The sequence below is a fragment of the Lithobates pipiens genome, unplaced genomic scaffold (assembly GCF_037356315.1).
Source record: "Lithobates pipiens isolate NorthernLeopardFrog02 unplaced genomic scaffold, aLitPip1_a1.2 Scaffold_18, whole genome shotgun sequence".
In the NCBI taxonomy this organism is placed as follows: Eukaryota; Metazoa; Chordata; class Amphibia; order Anura; family Ranidae; genus Lithobates; species Lithobates pipiens.
In genome coordinates, this window is record NW_027507758.1 from 45,310,894 (window position 1) to 45,330,456 (window position 19,563).

A 19,563-nucleotide genomic window follows, 5' to 3' on the forward strand; every position below is an offset into this window, starting at 1 on the left:
TTGCTCCAAGGTGAGTATTTCATTAAGTGCTAGTATGCGATACAACAGCTGCAGTTAACAGTATTATGACCTGATTCACACCTATACAGGTTGCAGTTTGCATATTCCAGATGCATTTTAAAATACATATTTTTGATCCATCAAAAGAGAAGGAAAAAAAAAAAAAAAAAAAACCCACAGAAAAAAAAAATCCCTGGTCCTTTCCATAAAAATGCAAAGATGTGAACTAAATCCATAGGAAACCATGTTAAATGGACTGTAGTGTATTTCTGCCAAACTCAAAACACTAAAAAAATGCATAGGTGAGAACCAGGCCTAAGAGGAACATTTATTTTTCCTCCGAAATGTTCATTTTACAAGCTGTAATATATATTTTTGTGCAGGAAAAAAGAAAAATATACAAAAATTATATATTTATATTCACAAGAGACTGTTAGGCCTCATTCACACAGAGCGCACATAACCGTACACCCGTGGAGTGCAGCATTTACCTGCACAGATGTCACATTGGGAGCAGCAGCTGTGGCTGTGCAGCTGCTACGTCCCAAATCAACAACAGTGGGACAGCCTGCCTGGGGATGCACAGAAAACCTTGCTTAGGTTAAGGCTGGGTTCACACTGGTATGAATTGGATACGGGTTTCTCCACAAGTGTGAACCCAGCCTAAAGGAAACATGCTGAGAGAAAAATACTAAAGGTAAATAGACGTGAAAGTAGTTGCTCCCGAGCCTAGTAAATGAGGCGAAGCTCTGCTGACTTCCATCACCCAATCATGTACAAATCAAAAAAGCTGTTTTCTTAATTAATTTTTTCCTTGCGCGTGATTGGGTATTTCTTGTAAAGTGAAGCTTCTCCTCATTTACTAAGCTCTTGACCAACTGCACTTCCAGAGTGCAACTACACCTGCAAAGTCATTTTGGCTTTAGTAAATCAACCCCTTAGGCCAACATTGCTGAGCTCCTTCTTAAAAGGAGACACTTGGCGGAATGAATAAATTGGCTGCTCTCCATTCCAGAAACCATTTTCCCAGACTCTTTATATCATCCCCCCCAATTTACACATTAACCATTTATGCCCATGTTACTTACAGTGTCTGTCCAATGCTACACCCCTGACCCACTAATTCCCCACTCCAGGGCTCTCTCCTTGCACCTTTATCCATTGCAGTGGCCACTTAAATACCCACTGATTGAGCCTAGAGGGGGTGACGATGTCACCCCCTCTGTCATGTGGAGGAGGTCACATACAAGCCCATATTCAGAAGTACTAGGTATTTTCTGGCAACTAAGATGGAGGAAGGTGCAGCAGGGCTGGAGAGCAGTAACAGTGTGTTTTCGAGGACAGCTTTGCACAATGCTTTGACAGTGGGGTTGATGTACTAAAACTGAAGAGCGCAAAATCTGGTGTAGTTCTGTATAGAAACCAATCAGCTTCCAGTTATTTTTGCCAAAGTGTAACTGAACAAACTAAAGTTAGAAGCTGATTGGCTACCATGTACAGCTGCACCAGATTTTGCACTTTCCAGTTTTAGTAAATGAACCCCAGTGTCTCTTAAAAATGCAAGCTGAATAGCTGGTACGCATGCTGTCAAGTTCCAGCGTTTGTGTCAATGCCTTGAAATGAATATGCAGAGAATGAAAAATCAGATCATGGCCTCCATACTTGTCTTGGGTCAAGGACTCAAACATATTGAAGCCAGAGGACCAGCATGCTAGCCAGGCAACTAGCATTTGTACTTCCCTTGTAGCAGGTTTCCTTTAAACTCTTGTTCACCCCCCTCACCCTCCAAATTACTTTGTGAAACATTAACCAGGTCAAGCATTAGAATCATTATGCAGCTCTTGCAGGCTTTTATTAAACAGAAGTTTGCTTGTAATTTTTCGTGTCCAACACTTTCTTCCCACACATTGCACAGATTCCTGCAAGAAAAAAAACAGATGGCAGTGTGAGCACATTCAACATAAAACTATTCTCTTATACAGTATGTTATTAATTATTAACACACAGGGAGGTAGAGGGAACTCTTTTTTTTCCTTTCTGTGCTTGTCTACAGACACCACAAGATCAGAACTTCTTGATAGGTTTTTCCTTTGTTGTATTGGAGATGAGCTCTCTGGTCTTGCAAGTTGTGGGGGAATAGAAAAAAAAAAACTTTGATCTCGTGATGAAGAATACAAGATCTAACCACTCACGTCCAGCAGGGTTATGCCTTTCTTTAGGAGGCAAAAGCAGTTTTTAATTGTAGTGATTTGTCTGTTTTTGTTCACAATTTGTGACTGAACCTAAAGCCAAATGTCAGGCACATACATACATATATGACACAAAATTAATTCAGCTCTGTATTCCTTGATGCATATTATACATTTTTTTTTTATATTTCATAAAAACAGTGCAAGCAAATAAATCTGATTGGGATGAGCCCTTTGCAATCCCCTATACCAGTGATGGCAAACCTTGGCACTCCAAATGTTTTGGAACTACATTTCCCATGATGCTCACCTAGAGTGCATGAGCATCATGGAAAATTAGTTCCAAAACATCTGGAGTGCCAAAGTTCACCATCACTGTCCTATACTGGAGAGATCAGCAGCACAGAGGCAGTCATTTGGAACATGCTGATAGGAGGAGACAATAGAGAGACATAGTGAGGAGTCCAGTCACAGGCTGTATGGGGGGGGGGGGGGGGGGGGGGTAGACTTGAATGTGTCACCCGATCACAGCAGTGAAAGAACAGATAATCGGTCCTGCTGAGGGGGGATACGATCAACGTACAAATACATAAGTGATCCATATAGTGAACTTGGTGTTGAGTTATTCACTTTAAGGTCATCACAGAGGATAAGGGGGTACTCTTTACATCTGGGGGAAAATATGGAAAGTTTTCTTCACAGTAACAGCTGTGAAAATGTGGAATAGACACCCTCCAGAGGGGGTTCTGGCCAGCTCAGTAGATTGCTTTAAAAAAAGGCCTGGATTCTTTCCTAAATGTACAAAATATAACTGTATAATAACATTTATAGGTAAAGTTGATCCAATTACCCCTTGAGGGATCAAGAAGAAATTATTTTCCCTGCTGTAGCAAATTGGATCATGCTTTACTGGGATTTTCTCCTTTCCTCTGGATCGTGTATATGGGGATTGTATTTTTTATTCCCCCCCCCCCCCTCTTTTACTGGTTCAACTAAATGAATGTGTCTTTTTTTTCAACCTGACTAACTATATTTAGCCAGTGTGTATGGCCCTTAAAAGTGGCCACCCAGGCCGATTCTGACACTTCTCTCCTACATGTAAAAATCATATTTTTTTTACTGGAAAAATTACACAAACTTTACATTTTAGCAAAGACCCTAGAGAATACAATGGCGGTCATTGCAACTTTTTATCTTGCACGGTATTTGCACAACAATTTTTCAAATGCGTTTTTTTTTGGGGGAAAGAAAAACAAAAAACAGTTTTGTGCTTTAGACAAAAAAAATAAAAAAAAAATAAATAAAAAAAACCCACACACAGTAAAAGTTAGCCAAATGTTTTTGCATAGTGTGAAAGATGAAGTTACGCTGAGTAAATAGATACCTAATGTCACGCTTTCAAATTGCACCAAACTTCGCTACTTAAAAATCCCCATAGGCGACGCTTTAAAATTTTTTACTGGTTACGTGTTTTGAGTTACAGAGGTCTAGAGCCAGAATTATTGCCCTCACTCTAACATTCGTGGCAATACCTCACATGTGTGATTTTCATATTTGGGCGGGACTTACATATGCGTTAGATTCTGCGTACGAGCTCACGGGGACTGGGGCGCTTTAACAATTTTTTTAATTTTTTTTTTATTTTACTTTATTTTAGCTTGACACTTTTTTGCCCCAAATATTTGAATGCAAGTTTTTTTTTAATACAGTTGCGATGTTATGATGTCACGCCCGGTTTCCGAATGATCATAGATCATCTAAACATTCAGGGCCGGTGGATCCTGAGTCAGTAGAAGAATCGGAGGGACGACGATGACGTCCCCTCTCGCCTCAAGCAGTGGAACAGCCGCTATGATCATCCTTATGGTGCACAGATTCACCGGCTCTAAAATGCAATATCTAAATGATGCCTGTAGCAACAGGCATCATTCAGATATCCCCACTCAAAGCCGAGGACGTCATTTGGCGTACGGAGGGCAGGAAGCGGTTAAGGAGCCATGTGAGGAAGGCGATTGTTGCAATAATCCTTCTTTCCTCCCCCCCCCCCCCCAATAAAGGGATTGTAAAGGCTCCGTTTTTTTTAAATAACAAACATGTTATACTTACCTGCTCTATGCAGTTGATATGCACAGAGCAGCCCGGGATCCTCCTCTTCGCTGCTCCTAGCCCCTCCCTGCTTTGAGTGTCCCGTCTGGACATCACTGGAGAAAGAAGGGGCTCAGGTAGGCAATGGGGGGGGGGGGGGGTGCTACACACAATTATTTTTTTTTTTTTTGTGTAATCTTGCATTAAGATAAAAAACAAAAAAAACAAAAACAAAAAAAAAACCCCTTCTGCCTTTACATCTTTAAGGACAACGCAAGTTGCTGGCAGTTGAGATTTTGCAGCATTTCCAGCAGCAAAGGAGTCATGTCTCGCTACTCCAGTTGGCAAGGGAGAAGACACTAAATTCCCAGCGATTACATTCACTAGCTACAAACCCCTGTTCATCGGGGCCATTAGTGATTTGTAATGGCAAGGAAAATCACTGCTACATATCTCTGGTCTGATAGGATTCTAATAGCAATTTGTAGCTTAGGTGATGTATCTCACTATACTCACTGATGATATGTTTTCACAATAACAGGTCAAACTGGTTCTATATGATTACTTTGGTGTTCGCTGCCCATTCAGTGATTTGTAGCTAAGCCACAAAAAGTGAATGAAGTGCAAATGTCACTGATGAGGTTAATCACTTATTGACTGAGCTACAAATTGCTGAGCAGAAAAATAAAAAAAATTATATTATATTATATTATATTATATATCAGGGTCAATGGCCACCTGAAATTTGACAACTGAATTCCTGTTAACTAGTCTGACCTTACACGTCATCTATTGCTTTTATAGTTAACCTTTTGCCGTCTGGGGCAATTTTGACATTTTTCATATAGATGTTAAAATTTGCATTTTTTTTCCTTTTGCTAGAAAATTACTTAGAACTCCCAAAAATTATATATTTACTGAAAGCAGAGGTATCATAGATTAAAATGGTGGCTGCTGCAATTTTTTTTTGTTGCACAATATTTGTGCAGCGCTTTATCAAACATAAATTTTCAGGAAACGTGGTCATGACATGACAGGAAATATGAACAAAGCATATCCCTCTATAGTGTGTACTTGTCTCCATCCAGAGCACCAAGTAATTTCTGTCTGCTGCCTCATGCCTCTGCTATCTGCATGGGTCACTTCTGACAAGTTTTCCTGACATTAAGAGAAAAAAAATTACAAGGGGAAAGACCACCAGCATACAGTCTTTTGCCGTGTACACGGTCGGATTTTCTGACGGGAAATTTTGGATGCGAGCTTGTTGTCGGAAAGTCCGACCGTGTGTATGCTCCATCGAACATTTGCTGGTCAGACTTTCTGCCAACAAATGTTGGCTAGCAGGTTCTCAATTTTTCTGCCAACAAAACTTTGTTGTCAGAAAGGCTGATCGTGTGTACACAAGTCCGTTGCACAAAAGTCCACACATGCTCGGAAGCGTTTGGTCTTGTAAGCTAGCGTTCCTAATGGAGAATTAACATTTGTGACGTGAAAAATTAGGAAATCTGCAAATGCAGCGCACATTCTATTCTTCTTTAATGGGATAATAATGAAGCTGCTTTGCTGGTGATACTGATGGAGTTATTGCAAACTAATTATCAAAGGCTTTTTTTTTCCCAAGTGATATCAATAATTATTATTATTATTATTTAAAAAAAAAATGCAAAAAGAAAAAAAGCGTGAATCAACACTCAAACATCTACTAACACAAAATTAGCAGAAGGAAACCAAAGGGTGGCGCTAAAGAGCTGAAAAACCACATAGTACGTCACTACATTCGTAATTGTTGGCCGACATTTGTGTGACCGTGTGTATGCAAGACAAGTTTGAGCCAACACCCTTCAAACAAAATCACACGGTTTTGTTGCTGGAAAGTCCAATCATGTTTTTTTTTTTTTAAATCAGAAAAGTTTATTGAGTAACAACAAAACATTTGAATACAGCTTGCAGCTTACATCTCCAATTCAAATCTTTGGCACAGTGTACAAACTTGATCATCCTTACAAAAGGAATATACAGGCAATTATTTCACCACTTCACATGCCTCAGCGCCCCAGCCTACACAGAAATTGACGCATTAAATTTCACCTGTCCCCTGATTCACCCATGCAGAGTCATGTATTTTCAGTGAGTGTCTAACAGTCACTGCCCCTCTCATTCTAATTTCACACCCCTAGCCCTTATCTCAGCATTCTGTCCAGAACCAAGTCAACCGGTGAAAGGCCAGGAGCATCCAGCCAAAACGCCCAGAGTTTCTCAAATTTTTCCGGTCGCCCTCTATGTTGAAAAATGTATTTTTCCATCCTAATAGTATCCCCCATTTGGGCGATCCATTCCCCCAGTGTAGGGGGCTAGGGCGCCTTCCAGTGCCAAAGAATCATCTTCCGCGCTTGGAACAGGGCCCTGGCCATGGGCTGTCCACTATTGTTCCCCATGGAGACATCATCCAGGATCCCAAGGAGACATGGTTTTGGGTCTGAGGGTATGGTAATCTGAAACACTCTGTTAAATAGTGTCCAGTACCCCTGTCCGGAATAGGTGTAGTTTGGGGCATCTCCACAGCAGGTGGATCAAATCCCCGTGATCCCTGGCACACCTGGGGCAATCTGAGTCCTGTCGCACCCCCATACTAAACAGCCTATCCGGCGTGTAGTGTACTCCGAGCACAATATATAACTGAGATAGCCGCTGGGCCACATTTAGTGAGCAGTATTGTACTGCCTGTAGGGCCTCCTCCCATTGCTCCTCCTCGAATGTACCACAATCCGTCTCCCATTTACTCAGTGCCGTCTGCGGGAATCCCCCGAGGCAGGCAGCGAGGACCATGGAATAAGTTCTGGAGATAAAGCAACAAAGGTACATTACACATAAGGATAGTCACTCATCAATATCAACATAATAGGGTAAGGCATCGTGTGTGCCCTAGGCGCTTTAGGGCGTGCATATGTGTGGGGCGCCAAGTGTGACAAAATCTTGATACCTGAGTCCCAATAAACTGAGTCTGCCATGGCATGGAAAGCGAAACAGCATAGAACACAGTCCCTCCTGTACGCCTGCCGGTTCCTACTCGAGCTGAAGCTGCGGTAACAACAGAACAAAAACAGAAAAATAAAAACAACTGTAAAGCAAAAATTCTCCCGGACCCCGCAGGGGCAGAGAGGGTAGCCCTCTCCAAAAAGTGAGAGCGGACCCTCCGTGCAGTAAAATAGGGGATACACAACAGTCAATAGAAGGGGGGAATACCGAGAGAAAAAGTGTACAAAAAAAACTTGGGTTGAACATACCCAAAAACTCCAAATGGCTCTTTAATTAAACCACAGAATGTTCCAAACCAAAATGTTGCTTAACTGTGTTAAAGGTAACTTCACTTGCTCACGTCGCTTGTGGAAAATCAGTAGGTAATGGCTTCCCAGCCCAATAGTGTAATGAAAATCGCTATACAATCATGCTGAAATGGAGGTCTGGTCAGTCTCCTTCCGTCGCATTTCTTCCCGCTTGTCTGATAATGTGTTCATTAGCATCCAGCCACGCGGACGCCTCGGCAGCCGCCTCAAAAAAGTGGGATTGGCCCCCCGCCGTAATCCGCAGTTTCGCTGGGAACAACATGGCGTATGACGCTCTAAGCCTTTGCAATCGTTTTTTGACATCAGTAAATCTTGCTCTGCGCTTCTGTATCTCCGCTGAGTAGTCAGGATAGAATGAGATGCGTGCCCCATTATATTGGACATTACGTCGCTCTCTTGCCCGACGCAGTACTATTTCTTTATCTTTAAAGTTAAGTAACCTGGCTATCATAGTGCGGGGCGGGTGCCCTGGTGGAAGGGGCCTGGGCGGTACCCTGTGCACGCGTTCAACCGAGTACAATGGTGTTAACACTTCTTTCCCAAACACCTCCAGTAGCCATTGTCCAACAAAGTCTGTGGGGTCCCTACCCTCCGTCTTCTCGGGGAGCCCCACAATACGGATATTATTCCGTCTCAAGCGATTCTCAATTTCGTCAGATTTCAGTTCATTCGCTCTAGCAATCCTGGCTGTAATTTGTGTGTCTCTCAGCAGGGGTGTCAGCTTGTCCTCTCACTGATGCGGCCTTCTGCCGCGGTGGTGCGCTCCCTTGTTTTCTGTAGGTCATGCCTAATAAACCCCAGTTCTTCCTTCAGACCACCAAACTGATCCTGCAGAGTATGAACTGAAGCTGTGCATCGCTGTACTGCCCTCAGTATGTCTGCTAAGGATGGCTGAGCTGCTTCCTCTCCCTCATCCTCCTCCTCCATAGTAGGAAGGCTCTGGCTAGGGGGACGCCACAGGACCCTGTGCGTCGCTCCCCTCCTCCTGCTGAGTATGGAACACCGCAGGGGTGGCAGACATGTCCTCCCCACTCCCCTGGGCCGTCTGGGGCACTATCTTCTGGGCATAGTATAACCTGTCCCTCGGGGGGGGGTCTTAGGAGCCTTACCGGGATCCTTGTGCTTCTCTTTGCCACGTGCACGCTGTGAGAGAGGAGCAGCGGCTCCATGTTGAGAATCTGGCGTCCCGGTCTCCGCGTATTTTCGGGTCATCGTACTCTCCACGGACCGCGGCCGCAGTTCCAGGCACACCAGTGGGATCCCCTGTGCTGAGATCAGCCCGATATCGGGTGTATTAGCTGGCTGGGAAGAGGATCTTTACAGTATCAGTGTGGGAGCTCCGTGATGCACGTCCTCTCACATGCCAGTCTCGGCCACGCCCCCCAGTCCAATCATGTTTACAGGGCTTTTGATTAACATCCTCAGCTCTGTTCCTGTGTGAAAGGGGGGTGTTCTTCACTCCAATCAGCTCTGCAGGATGTAATTTAAGCCCTCCAACCCGTTTTGGCAGCTTGAACAAGCTTTAAAAATTCAGGGTTTTAAACAGCTGTAGAGAAGAGATGACCGCAAATAAACAGGTACAACTTATGTAGGAGGCTTTGTTTCATCTTTCATCACCTGAGCCTAGTCACTTCATTGGGTATATGTAAGGGTTTACAATCAATTTAAATTAATTTTAGTACACACAAACAATATACCGGTAATACCTATTTTTTCGTAAAATATAAATAAACATAATAATATAAAAGATAAAGTATAAGATAAATATAGATGGTGCTGCGTTGAGTAAATAGATACCAAAACAGGTTAAAGCGATGTAAACCTGATTCATGAAATTTGAGCTGGGCCCATAGCTGCAGTGTTTTGTTATTTCTCTTCAAAGCCCTGTGTCCCATAGCTTTGTCCTGCTCCGTTCTTCTGTCATCAGCCTGATAACTTGACAAGCTCTCCCAGACAGGAGCCTGAAGTGTGTGTTGGAGGAGGTTGCTATAAATAGATTAGCAGACTGCTAAACTATTTACAGGCTCTGCATGTGTGGGGATGGGGTGTGTGTCCTGCAATCAGCTGTCTCACAATAATCCACCCTTACAAATGAATGAAAAAGTGAAAAATCTAAACAGGACGTGCACTTTCCAAGCAGTATATAAAAGGGGAGACAGCAGATATACGTGTAAAACATGTAGGGAGATTTGTTTCATCTCTATGTATCAGCTGAGGCTGTTCAATCCACAGGGTATATGTGAGGGTTTACATCCACTTTAAGAATTGTGCATGCCTGTGAAACAGCGTCAAACTATAATACCTAAAATTGTCCATAGGCACCACTTTAAAAACCTTTACAAGTTATTAGTTTAATTCTATCTAAACGTGAACTATGGCTCTAGAATTATTGCTCTCACTCCAGTGTTTGTGGCACTTCACGTGTGCTGCAATTACTGTTTACATATGCGCTCCGGACTTACATGTGCATTCAGATTTGTGCGTGAGCACAGGGGTGCTTTTGACTTTTTTTTTCTATTAGAGTTGTGAGTATACAGCTTGTATAACAGTGTAAATTTGCTGTCCCCTCAAAAGAACTCAAAAATGTCCAAATTGGGTCCAATTAGCAACTTCCCCTCCCTGGTGTCATGTGACACGTTAGTGTTACAAGGTCTCAGGTGTGAATGGGGAGCAGGTGTGTTAAATTTGGTGTTATCACTCTCACTCTCTCATACTGGTCACTGAAAAAAAAGGAATTGTTGCTGTACATCAAGATGGCCTAGGCCAGTGATGGCGAACCTTGGCACTCCTGATGTTTTGAAACTACATTTCCCATGATGCTCCACTACACTGCAGAGTGCATGAGCATCATGGGAAATGTAGTTCCAAAACATCTGGGGTGCCAAGGTTCGCCATCACTGGCCTAGGCTATAAGAAGATTGCCAAGACCCTGAAACTGAGCTGTAGCATGGTGGCCAAGACCATACAGCAGTTTAACAGGTACCACTCAGAACAGGCCTCCCTATGGTCGACCAAAGAAGTTGAGTGCGTGTGCTCAGCGTCATATCCAGAGGTTGTCTTTGGGAAATAGACGTATGAGTGCTGCTAGCATTGCTGCAGAGGATGAAGGGGTGGGGGGTCAGCCTGTTGCCACGGTCACACGATTGGAATTTTGGTTGGAAAAAAGCTCCGATGGTTTTTGCAACGGAATTCCGACCAAGCTGTCTGGCATACATGGTCACACCAAATTCTGACCGTCAAGAGCGCGGTGACCTACAACACGTACGACGGGACTAGAAAAAGGAGGTTCAATAGCCAGTAGCCAATAGCTTCCATCTCGTAGTTGAATCTAAGCATGCGTACGTTTTTGCGCATCGGAATTGCATACACGCGAAATGATTTTCGGATAGGAACTTTTTCTGGTCGAAAAATTGAGAAAATACTCTCAATCTTTGGATGGCTGAAATTTGGGCAGCGAAAGTCTGATGGAGCATACACACAATCACATTTCTCTTTCATTCATTGACGGACACAGCTCCTTTAATTCTTGACCTTAGGGTTATCCCACCACTTCAGGAGAGGACTAGGCAGAACATGTAACACATGTAGAAACAGCAAGACTGCACAGCTCCACGCAGGGGGTGGTCCCTCTGGCTATAACCCCTCACCCTGCTTCCTGCAGCTCAGTTTTTTTTCTACCTAGTGTAGGAGAAGGACCTAGGCTCCCTGAGAGGACATTGGTTCTGGGACTTTAAAATTTTTTACTACACTTTTTGATCCTGTGATCTACTAATCAACAGCTGGCTGGGTGACAGGCTGGATAATATAGATCCTTGTAATCTCCCCAGCCTGGCCATCGAGCGTGAGCAGACCCCAGCTACGCAGGACAGCCGGCGGCCATTTTCTTGTAGCCTCTGCGCGTTTTTACCTCTAGTGCTGGGTCTGTGTACCTCAGAACAGCTCAGTTTTCACTCTGAGCACTTTGTGACTTAAACAGGGCAGAGCGGTCAGCGGCAGCACAGCACTTGATCAGGGTGGGGGATGGGCCCCTCAGTCTGAGCAGCTAGGAGGGTGGGATTTATGTACCTGCCTTAAGTCCCTAATTTGTGGCAGGCGAGTGAGGGTCAGCATGGCGTCAGAAGCCTGCAAAAAAATGTGGTGCGTTGTCGGCGGTCCTGGAGACCTTTGTTGCCAGGGTGGAAGCGGCATGCGGACGCAAAGGGAGGGGGAGGGAAACAAAAAATAAAAATAAAAAAACACCCCTGCCCTCCCAGTCCTCTGGGGAAACCTCAGATTCAGACTCGGGTCACGCGGTGACTGGTGGCCCGTTCTGATGTGTCAGAGGATGCGGACCATGACCGATCGGACAGTGAGAATGACTGTCTGGGTTAGCGCAGGAAAAAAAATAAATAAAAAAAAAATTAAAAAAATCGCTAGTAGGAGCACTTATCACTGCGGTGCGGCATACCCTCAAAATACAGGATGCACCAGGAACCTCTGCTGAGGTGGCGGTCCCTCCCTTTTGGGTCCCGCAAACCGGCCCACACGCCTAAGGTGTTTCCGTATTTAATTTATTTAAATAAGTTCATCTACAAGGAATGGGGAAGTCCGCAGCGGGCCTTTTCAGTCCCAAGAAGAATGAGGGTGCGTTACCCCTTTGAGGAGAGCCTCCTGAAAAAAAAAAAAATGGACATCTCCTCCGGTCGTTGACCCCCCGGTATCCAGGTTAAATAAAGTAAGCACAATTCCGGTAGAAGGGACTCCTGCCTTCAAGGATCCTGCCGACAGAAGGGCCGCCTTTGGGAGTTTGCAGCTCGGTGGACTGCTCTACTGTCCGACCAGTGGGTTTGCAAACTGGTTTCATCAGGATACAAGATAGAGTTTTTTCTTGTCCAACAAACAGATTTTTTCCCTCCAACCTACCTCTACTTCCAGCTCGTCGGGAAGCCCTATTCGGGGCAATACGGGACCTGCTACTGCGCTGAGTGATAGTTCCTGTACCTACGCTGGAAAGGTTTCAGGGATTCTACTCCAATATGATCGTAGTCCCCAAAAAGGGAGGGGGGAACGTCCAATACTGGACTTGAAGGCCCTCAGCTTTGTGAAAGTGCAAAGGTTCAGGATGGAATCGGGTTGCTCTGTGGTCGCTGCACTCCATCAAGGGTACTTCCTGGCGTCCCTGGATATCCAGGACTCGTATTTACATGTACCCATATGCCTCAGTCATCAGAGGTTTCTGCGATTTGCAGTTGGGGAAGAGCACTATCAGTTTGTGGCTCTCCCTTTTGGCCTGGCATCGGCACCTCGAGTCTTTCCTAAAAAGTGCTAGCTCCAATGCTGGCGCTGTTAAGGCAACTTGGGATCGCAATCGTGGGTTACCTAGACAACCTCCTTCTGAGAGAAGCTTCCGCCTCAGAATTAAGGGAGGATGTAGCGATCACCATGCAGACTCTCCGGGAGTTTGGTTAGGTGCTGAACCTAAAGAAGTCAGTGTTAGTGCCGACTCAATGCCTGGAGTACCTGGGCCCGCTGTTGTACTCCTGAGAGGCAACAGGGGGGAGTGCTGGGAGTACAGTCGGCCCAAGGCCTTTGGTCGCAGGAAGAATTAATGCCGATCAATGTGCTTGAGCGATCAGACTTTGCCTCTCCACATGGTCAATGAGGCTACAAGGGCGTTCGATCAGGATCCAGTCAGACAACGCCAAGGCGGTGGCATACGTCAACCATGAAGGAGGAACAAGGAGCTCCGCTGCAGCACGGGAGGTCGTTTACAATCCTCCAGTGGGCAGAGTGACATGTGCTGGATAGAGAAATAATTTATATATATATATATATATATATATATATATATATATATATATATATATATATATATATATATATATATAATCTCCCAGGCATACAAAACTGGCAGGCGGACTACCTAAGTTGTCAGATGCTGGACACAGGGGAATGGTCGTTGCATCCGGAGGTATTCGGGCTCCAAAAGGTGGAGCACACCAGATGTGGACCTCTCGGCTCAATCGGAAGGTGCAGAAGTTTGTGTCCAGGACAAGAGACCCCTGGGTGGACGAGTCATAGGCTCCATGGGGGCAATATCGGCTGATTTATGCCTCCCCCCCACTCAAGCTTCTACCACGTCTGCTGCGCAGAGTGGAGGCAAGGGGATTGGAGTAATTCTGATTGCCCCAGATTGGCCTTGGCGTCTTTGGCAGTCCGACCTACTATGACTGGTGGCGGATCTTCCTTGGCAGCTACCGCTGCGAGAGGACCTTCTAGCGCAAGTTCCGATACTTCATCCTGCTTTACCATCGCTGGTTTTAATGGCATGGCTGTTGAAAACCAGGTGATAAGGGACCAAAATCTGTCAGACTGGGTAATTTCCACTATGCTGAGGGTACGGGAGTCTTCTCAGAATATTTACCATTGTACGTGGAAGGCTTACATCTCCATGTGTGGGGATATAGATATATATTACACAGTATCGCACAAAAGTGAGTACATCGCACATACGTACGTATGTATGTTTACAATATATATATATATATTATATATATATATATATATATATATATATATATATATATATATATATTACACACACACACACACACACAGTGGGCACGTGCTTAAAAGTGCCCAATTATAACACAGCAGCATGAGGTGCTTTAGAAATGTGTGTGTAGTACTTCACATGCTACAGGACGCCACAGCAAGCAAAACCTCATTTAAATAAAGAGGGGAAAAAAAAAAAAAAAAATCAAAAAATCTGTGCTCTGTCACAGACCCTTCAGCAACTCCATTTTGTTCTCTATAGCAATATGCAAACATTACTCCATGTGACACTGCAGGCTCCAAACCACACTCTACATTTTTATAAATGGAATACGAGATGGGAGGTGCCCTGTGGCGTAAACTCTGGAAGTTCACAAATCCTATTATCAGACTCAAGGTAAAAAAATTTAATTATAAAAACATGAAAGACATTTTCAGAGTTAATAGTGCATTTCATATTTGTGGGAGGAATTCTGTCACTCACCCTTCTTATAGGCACATCCTTGGCAGTAGTGAGATCCAGGCTGGTGGACAGAACTCTTGCAGATGCGACATATCGCAAAGCGATTTTTTCCGTATGGGTCAAACCTGCACAAATTGAGCAAGGAACACTGTTGAATGAACACATTTTGATTCAGTAGAACATGAGTGCTATGGCAGAACGCTATACAAACATCAATGACTTAGGAACATCAGAGAAGTATGTAGCCCAAGTATGCCTGTGCTTATGGACAACCGATTCACGCATGAACATGCTTTTCTTTATTTGAATATAAAACTTGTCCCATCACCTTAAAAAAAAGTGTTAGGAGTGGATGGGGAGCATTTTTAAGGCTGGTTAGGTTTAGTGTGGAATTGAACTTTAAAGCTTAAAGGGGAACTGCTCTGTGTGTCTGAATGAACACACAGAGCAGCGGCTAGGCTCCCCCATAGCAAGCTTTCAGAAAGTGCGACAAACCCACAGGATATAATCGTTTGAGTTCAAGAGCCACAACAGAGGGCTCAGAAGGCCACAGGTTGAGCACATACACTTTAAGAGAAACATGAAATACCAGGAGACCTATTGATGTAAACTCAGCTTACCTTGCTTTCTTTGCAGTCAGTGCCTTGTTTTCATTCAGTTTCCGACCTCCACTTTCTAATAAAAATTAAGATACAAATTTAGATTAGGATGAACTCAAATACAGAAAATATGTGTCAGCTTCAATTTATTTGACAATAATTATTCGTCAAGAAGTGATAAACTATTATACAGAAGTACACAGTGATATTCCTACAGTGGATCAGTTGGCTATAATCACCAATCATCTGCATCTCAAGGCGTGACAAAGTGCCATTGGGCAACATGCCTGTTTTTGTTTGCTTACCACCAAGTTTCAAAACTCTACATCACTACATGTCCATCCTCTGAATGGCCTGCTGGAGATTTTCAACAAACCTTAAAGTGATTGTAAAGTCAGAAGGTTTTTTTTATCGTAATGCATTTTTTATTTTAATACATCTATGCATTTAGATAAAACACCTTCTGTGTGCAGCAGCCTCCCCAGCACCCCTAATACATACCTGAGCTCCATCTAGATCCCACAATGTTGTAGGATTGTCTCAGCTACTTGGGACTCCCATCCTCATTGGCTGAGAAAGCAGCAGGGTGCCATTGGCTCCCGCTGCTGTCAAAGTCTGTCAGCCAATGAAGAGAGAAAGGGGGCAGGGCCAGGCCATGGCTCCATGTCTGAATGGACACAGGGAGCTGTGGCTTGACTTGAGTGCCCCCATAGTAAGCTGCTTGTTGTGGGGGCAGGAGCAGCGAAGAGTAACCCAAGAAGAGGAGGAGGATCTGGGCCGCTGTGTGCAAATCCACTGCACAGAGCAGGTAGGTATAACATGTTTGTTATTTATTTCTTGTTAAAAACACACAAGGTTTACAATCACTTTAAGGTGACCATAGATGGAAAGAATTTCAAATGAAAATTCTTCTGAAAAGAAGGTTCAAGTTTGTTAGTTTTTGTAATAATTAGTGGATCAAATGCGATGAGAAATTTCAAAGCAGCTGGATAGAAATTGGTTCATTTGAGAAAAAGTTTCCAACAGCGTATGTGGTTTTAGTGCATTAACCACTTCCATATAGCAAAATGATGGCCGTAAAGTGGTTAAGTTATCCTGACTGAGTGCGATATGATGTCCAGCAGGACACACCACATCTCCGATCCTGGTAAAGAGCCTATGACGTGGGCTCTTTACAATGTGAGCAGCTGTGTCCAATCACAGCTGATTACATGGTAACCAGGAAGTGCAGTTTATTGGGTTTTCCTCTACTTGTGCAGACAAGGCGCGAGTAGAGGACAGCCGATCAGTGACTCTAATGAAGGGGGGGGGGGTCTGCACTGATAATCAGCGCATTGATCATCAGTGCAGGCCCACTATAGCCCACCATGGATGCCAATCAGTGCCTATCAGTGAAGGAGAAAAAACATATTTACAAAATTTTATAACAAAGAAAAATCTTTTTTTTTTTTCAAAATTTTCTGTCTTTTTTTTATTTATTTTAGAAAAAATAAGAAACCCAGTGGTGATCAAATACCACCAAAAGAAAGCTCCATTTGTGGGAACAAAACAATAAAAATTGAGTTCAGGTACAGTGCATCACGACCGCGACCGCGACCCGGGGCTGAAGTGGTTAAAGCTGAACTTTACCCATAACAACTTGATAAATAATAAATTATTTTCAAAGAAACATACATTCCATATTAAAGAGGAGGTCCAGCCTGGGTGAAAAAAAAATTAAAAGTCAGCTGCTACAAATACTGTAGCGGCTGACTTTTAATACTATGGCACTTACCTGTCCAGGGAACCCACGATGTCGGCACCCCAGCCCATCTTCGGACTGACTCCTAAGTGCTGCCGCCATCATTCCTGATAAAGGTACCCGGTAATGAGGCCTTTCGGCTTCACAGTGGGTTCCCTACTGCACATGCATGCTGCGCTTTCTAACTGGCCTGACGGCGGAGGAAGGAGGAGAGGGGTCAAACTTCTGGGAGATCGGGCTGTGGCCCGTCTCCGAAAGTGGGGAAGGGGACCTGTGAAAAACAGTTCCCCTGTTCCACCCTGAAAGGTGCCAAATGTGGCACCTGAGGGAGGGGGGAGGAAGCGTATAAGCGAGAGTTCCACTTTTGGGTGGAACTCCGCTTTAAAAATGAAGCTACTACGTGCTGCACGGTTACTCCAGCATTGCTCCTATTTCTTCTTGCTGGAGGCTGCCATTTTGCTGAAACCCAGAGCCCCTGAGCAGCAGTAAATCATGAAGCAGAACTAAACCTATCGATGTAAAAGGGGTTGTAACGTGTTTTCACCTTAATGCATCCTTTGTATTTACATTCTGAAATACAAAGCCATTCTTCCAACAGTCTGAATGCAAGGAAGTAGGTACCTCTACCCCCCCCCCCCCCAGTGTTATAATGCGGCTTTATCACCAGTGCTCTGGCAGAGGCAGCTGACTCCTCATCCACACATTCCGTATAAGCAAAGAAAAGCTTGCACTCCGGTGTATACTCTGCAATCTTCTGTTTTATTAAGTATTAAATATTCTACCTGTAGTGTTCCTTGCACCGGACTTCCATGTGTCTGGTGTGATGACTGTGCCCAGCTTCTTCTCACCTGACATTAGAAAAGGATACAGATGTCACTATGGAAGGTGCAGACAATTAGATGGTTTCTGTAATTTCATAGCTTGCAGAAGAAAAAACATGGAATACAAAGAAGGTTTGCTTAGTATTACCCATTATAAATAGAACTCATGTGGCTCAATTCACATTCTTTAAAGTAGGGATACACCAATATATCGTCCACAAAAAGGGTTATCTGCGTTTTGACGATATAGAAAAAAAAAAAAAAAAAAAAAGTGTGCCGATAATGGCATACAGGAACAGCATTCCATTGATTTCAATGAAAAAAAACCCCATCTCTGTATGCACTATAATGTTCATACACTACCCCACTTCCTGGCCCAGTAACAACAGGAAGTGAGAGAAAATCTCCCCCACATGACCCCCTGTGTTAGAGATGTCCCCCACTAAGAGTAAGAGAATGCTAGAAGCCTCTGTCGGCTTTATATTCTGGTGTCCCTGTAAGAGATTTCCTCACATTTCCTCATCGGTGTCTCAGACAGGAAATCAGCCCAGCCAGTGACTAAACCAAACAGAGGTTCTAACACTACCCCCATCTCTGCACTTTCTGGCCCAGCGACAACAGGAGGTGAGAGAAAATCTCCTCCACATGACCACAGATGGTGATTAAACCAAAGATTCTAACCCTTTTCCATCTCCTCACTTCCTGGCCCAGTGACAACAGGAAGTGAGAGAAAATCTCCCCCACATGCCCCCCGTGTTAGAGATGTCCCCCACTAAGAGTAAGAGAATGCTAGAAGCCTTTGTTGGCTTTTTATTGTGGTGTGCCTTTTAGAGAACTCCCCACATTTCTTCATTGATGTCACTGAGACAGGAAATCTCTCCAGCATAACTGTCAGCCAGTGATTAAACCCAGACAAGTGTTCTGAAAATCAAGTGACAAGAAAATCTCCCCCACATGACACCCCCCCCCCCCCATAGTTAGAGATGTGTTACTCACCAAGTCTAGAAGCCTCTGTCGGCTTTATATTTCGGTGTCATTGTAAGAGATTTCCTCACATTTCCTCATCAGTGTCTCAGACGAGAAATCACCCCAGCCAGTGACTAAACCAAACAGAGGTTCTAACACAACCCATCTCCGCACTTTCTGGCCCAGCGACCACAGGAAGTGAGAGAAAATCTCCCTCACATGACCCCAGACGGTGAGTAAACCAAACAGAGGTTCTAACCCAACCCTATCAACAGTACCACCTCGCATTTCCTCATCCGTGTCGCCTAAACAGGAAGTGGGAGAAAATCTCCCCCCCCCCCCAGCTAGTGAATAAACCCAGACAGAGGTTCTAGCCTTACCCCAGCCTAACAACACAGTCAAGTTTAGACTTCAGCAAACCTTTCCGAGCCGCGAAAGCGGAACAACCACCACCCAGGTCAGGAGGTGTGACTTCACATGACTTTCGCTCACGGTCAGCGACTCAGAAACAGCCAGGCAAGCTCGTTTTTTTAGTTTTGTTTTTTTAGAAGAAAGGCCAGCAACGGCTACCGGAGGCTACTTACACTTATCGCACACCATCTTCTCTTCCTGGTAAACACGGGCGCTTCCTATAGACGTCACTTCCCCCTTTGGTCAGGCAGGTGCTGGCTGAGGCGGGCGCCAATTGGCGGAGGGCCTAGGCGACTGCTGTCTGAGTCGGGCACGGATTGGCTGTGGGCTGAGAGGGCGCTGATTGGCTGCGGGCGGGTTGCCGGCGCAGGTGATGGAGGAGGAGCTGTGAGCGGACAGGTAAGGTGATG

General features: G+C 44.4%; 2 protein-coding genes across 3 annotated transcripts in view; one reads left to right on the forward strand and one right to left on the reverse strand.

Moving 5' to 3' along the window:
• Window positions 1-1,821: 1,821 nt before the first annotated feature.
• Window positions 1,822-19,462, reverse strand: CRIPT (CXXC repeat containing interactor of PDZ3 domain). Its single transcript, XM_077485650.1, has 5 exons — window positions 19,327-19,462; window positions 17,738-17,803; window positions 15,236-15,290; window positions 14,637-14,740; window positions 1,822-1,919 (listed from the first exon to the last, which is right to left on the reverse strand). The coding sequence occupies exons 1-5, from the start codon at window positions 19,340-19,342 to the stop codon at window positions 1,855-1,857; spliced, it is 306 nt and encodes a 101-aa protein (XP_077341776.1). The 5' UTR covers window positions 19,343-19,462; the 3' UTR covers window positions 1,822-1,854.
• The window catches only part of PIGF (phosphatidylinositol glycan anchor biosynthesis class F), a 29,462-nt gene continuing 29,311 nt past the window's right edge, over window positions 19,413-19,563 (forward strand). Inside the window, exon 1 of one of the 2 annotated variants that reach the window (XM_077485646.1) lies at window positions 19,413-19,552. The gene's annotated coding sequence lies outside the window, so the exon portion shown is untranslated. Of the gene's footprint in view, window positions 19,558-19,563 lie in introns of both variants that reach the window. The other variant, XM_077485647.1, reaches the window with a different exon arrangement.

Coding starts and splice junctions, on each gene's coding strand:
- CRIPT (XM_077485650.1), bottom strand. Junction 15,291..17,737: donor CGGTGCAAGGAACACTACAG/GTAGAATATTTA, acceptor AATTTTTATTAG/AAAGTGGAGGTCGGAAACTG. Junction 14,741..15,235: donor CTGACTGCAAAGAAAGCAAG/GTAAGCTGAGTT, acceptor CAATTTGTGCAG/GTTTGACCCATACGGAAAAA.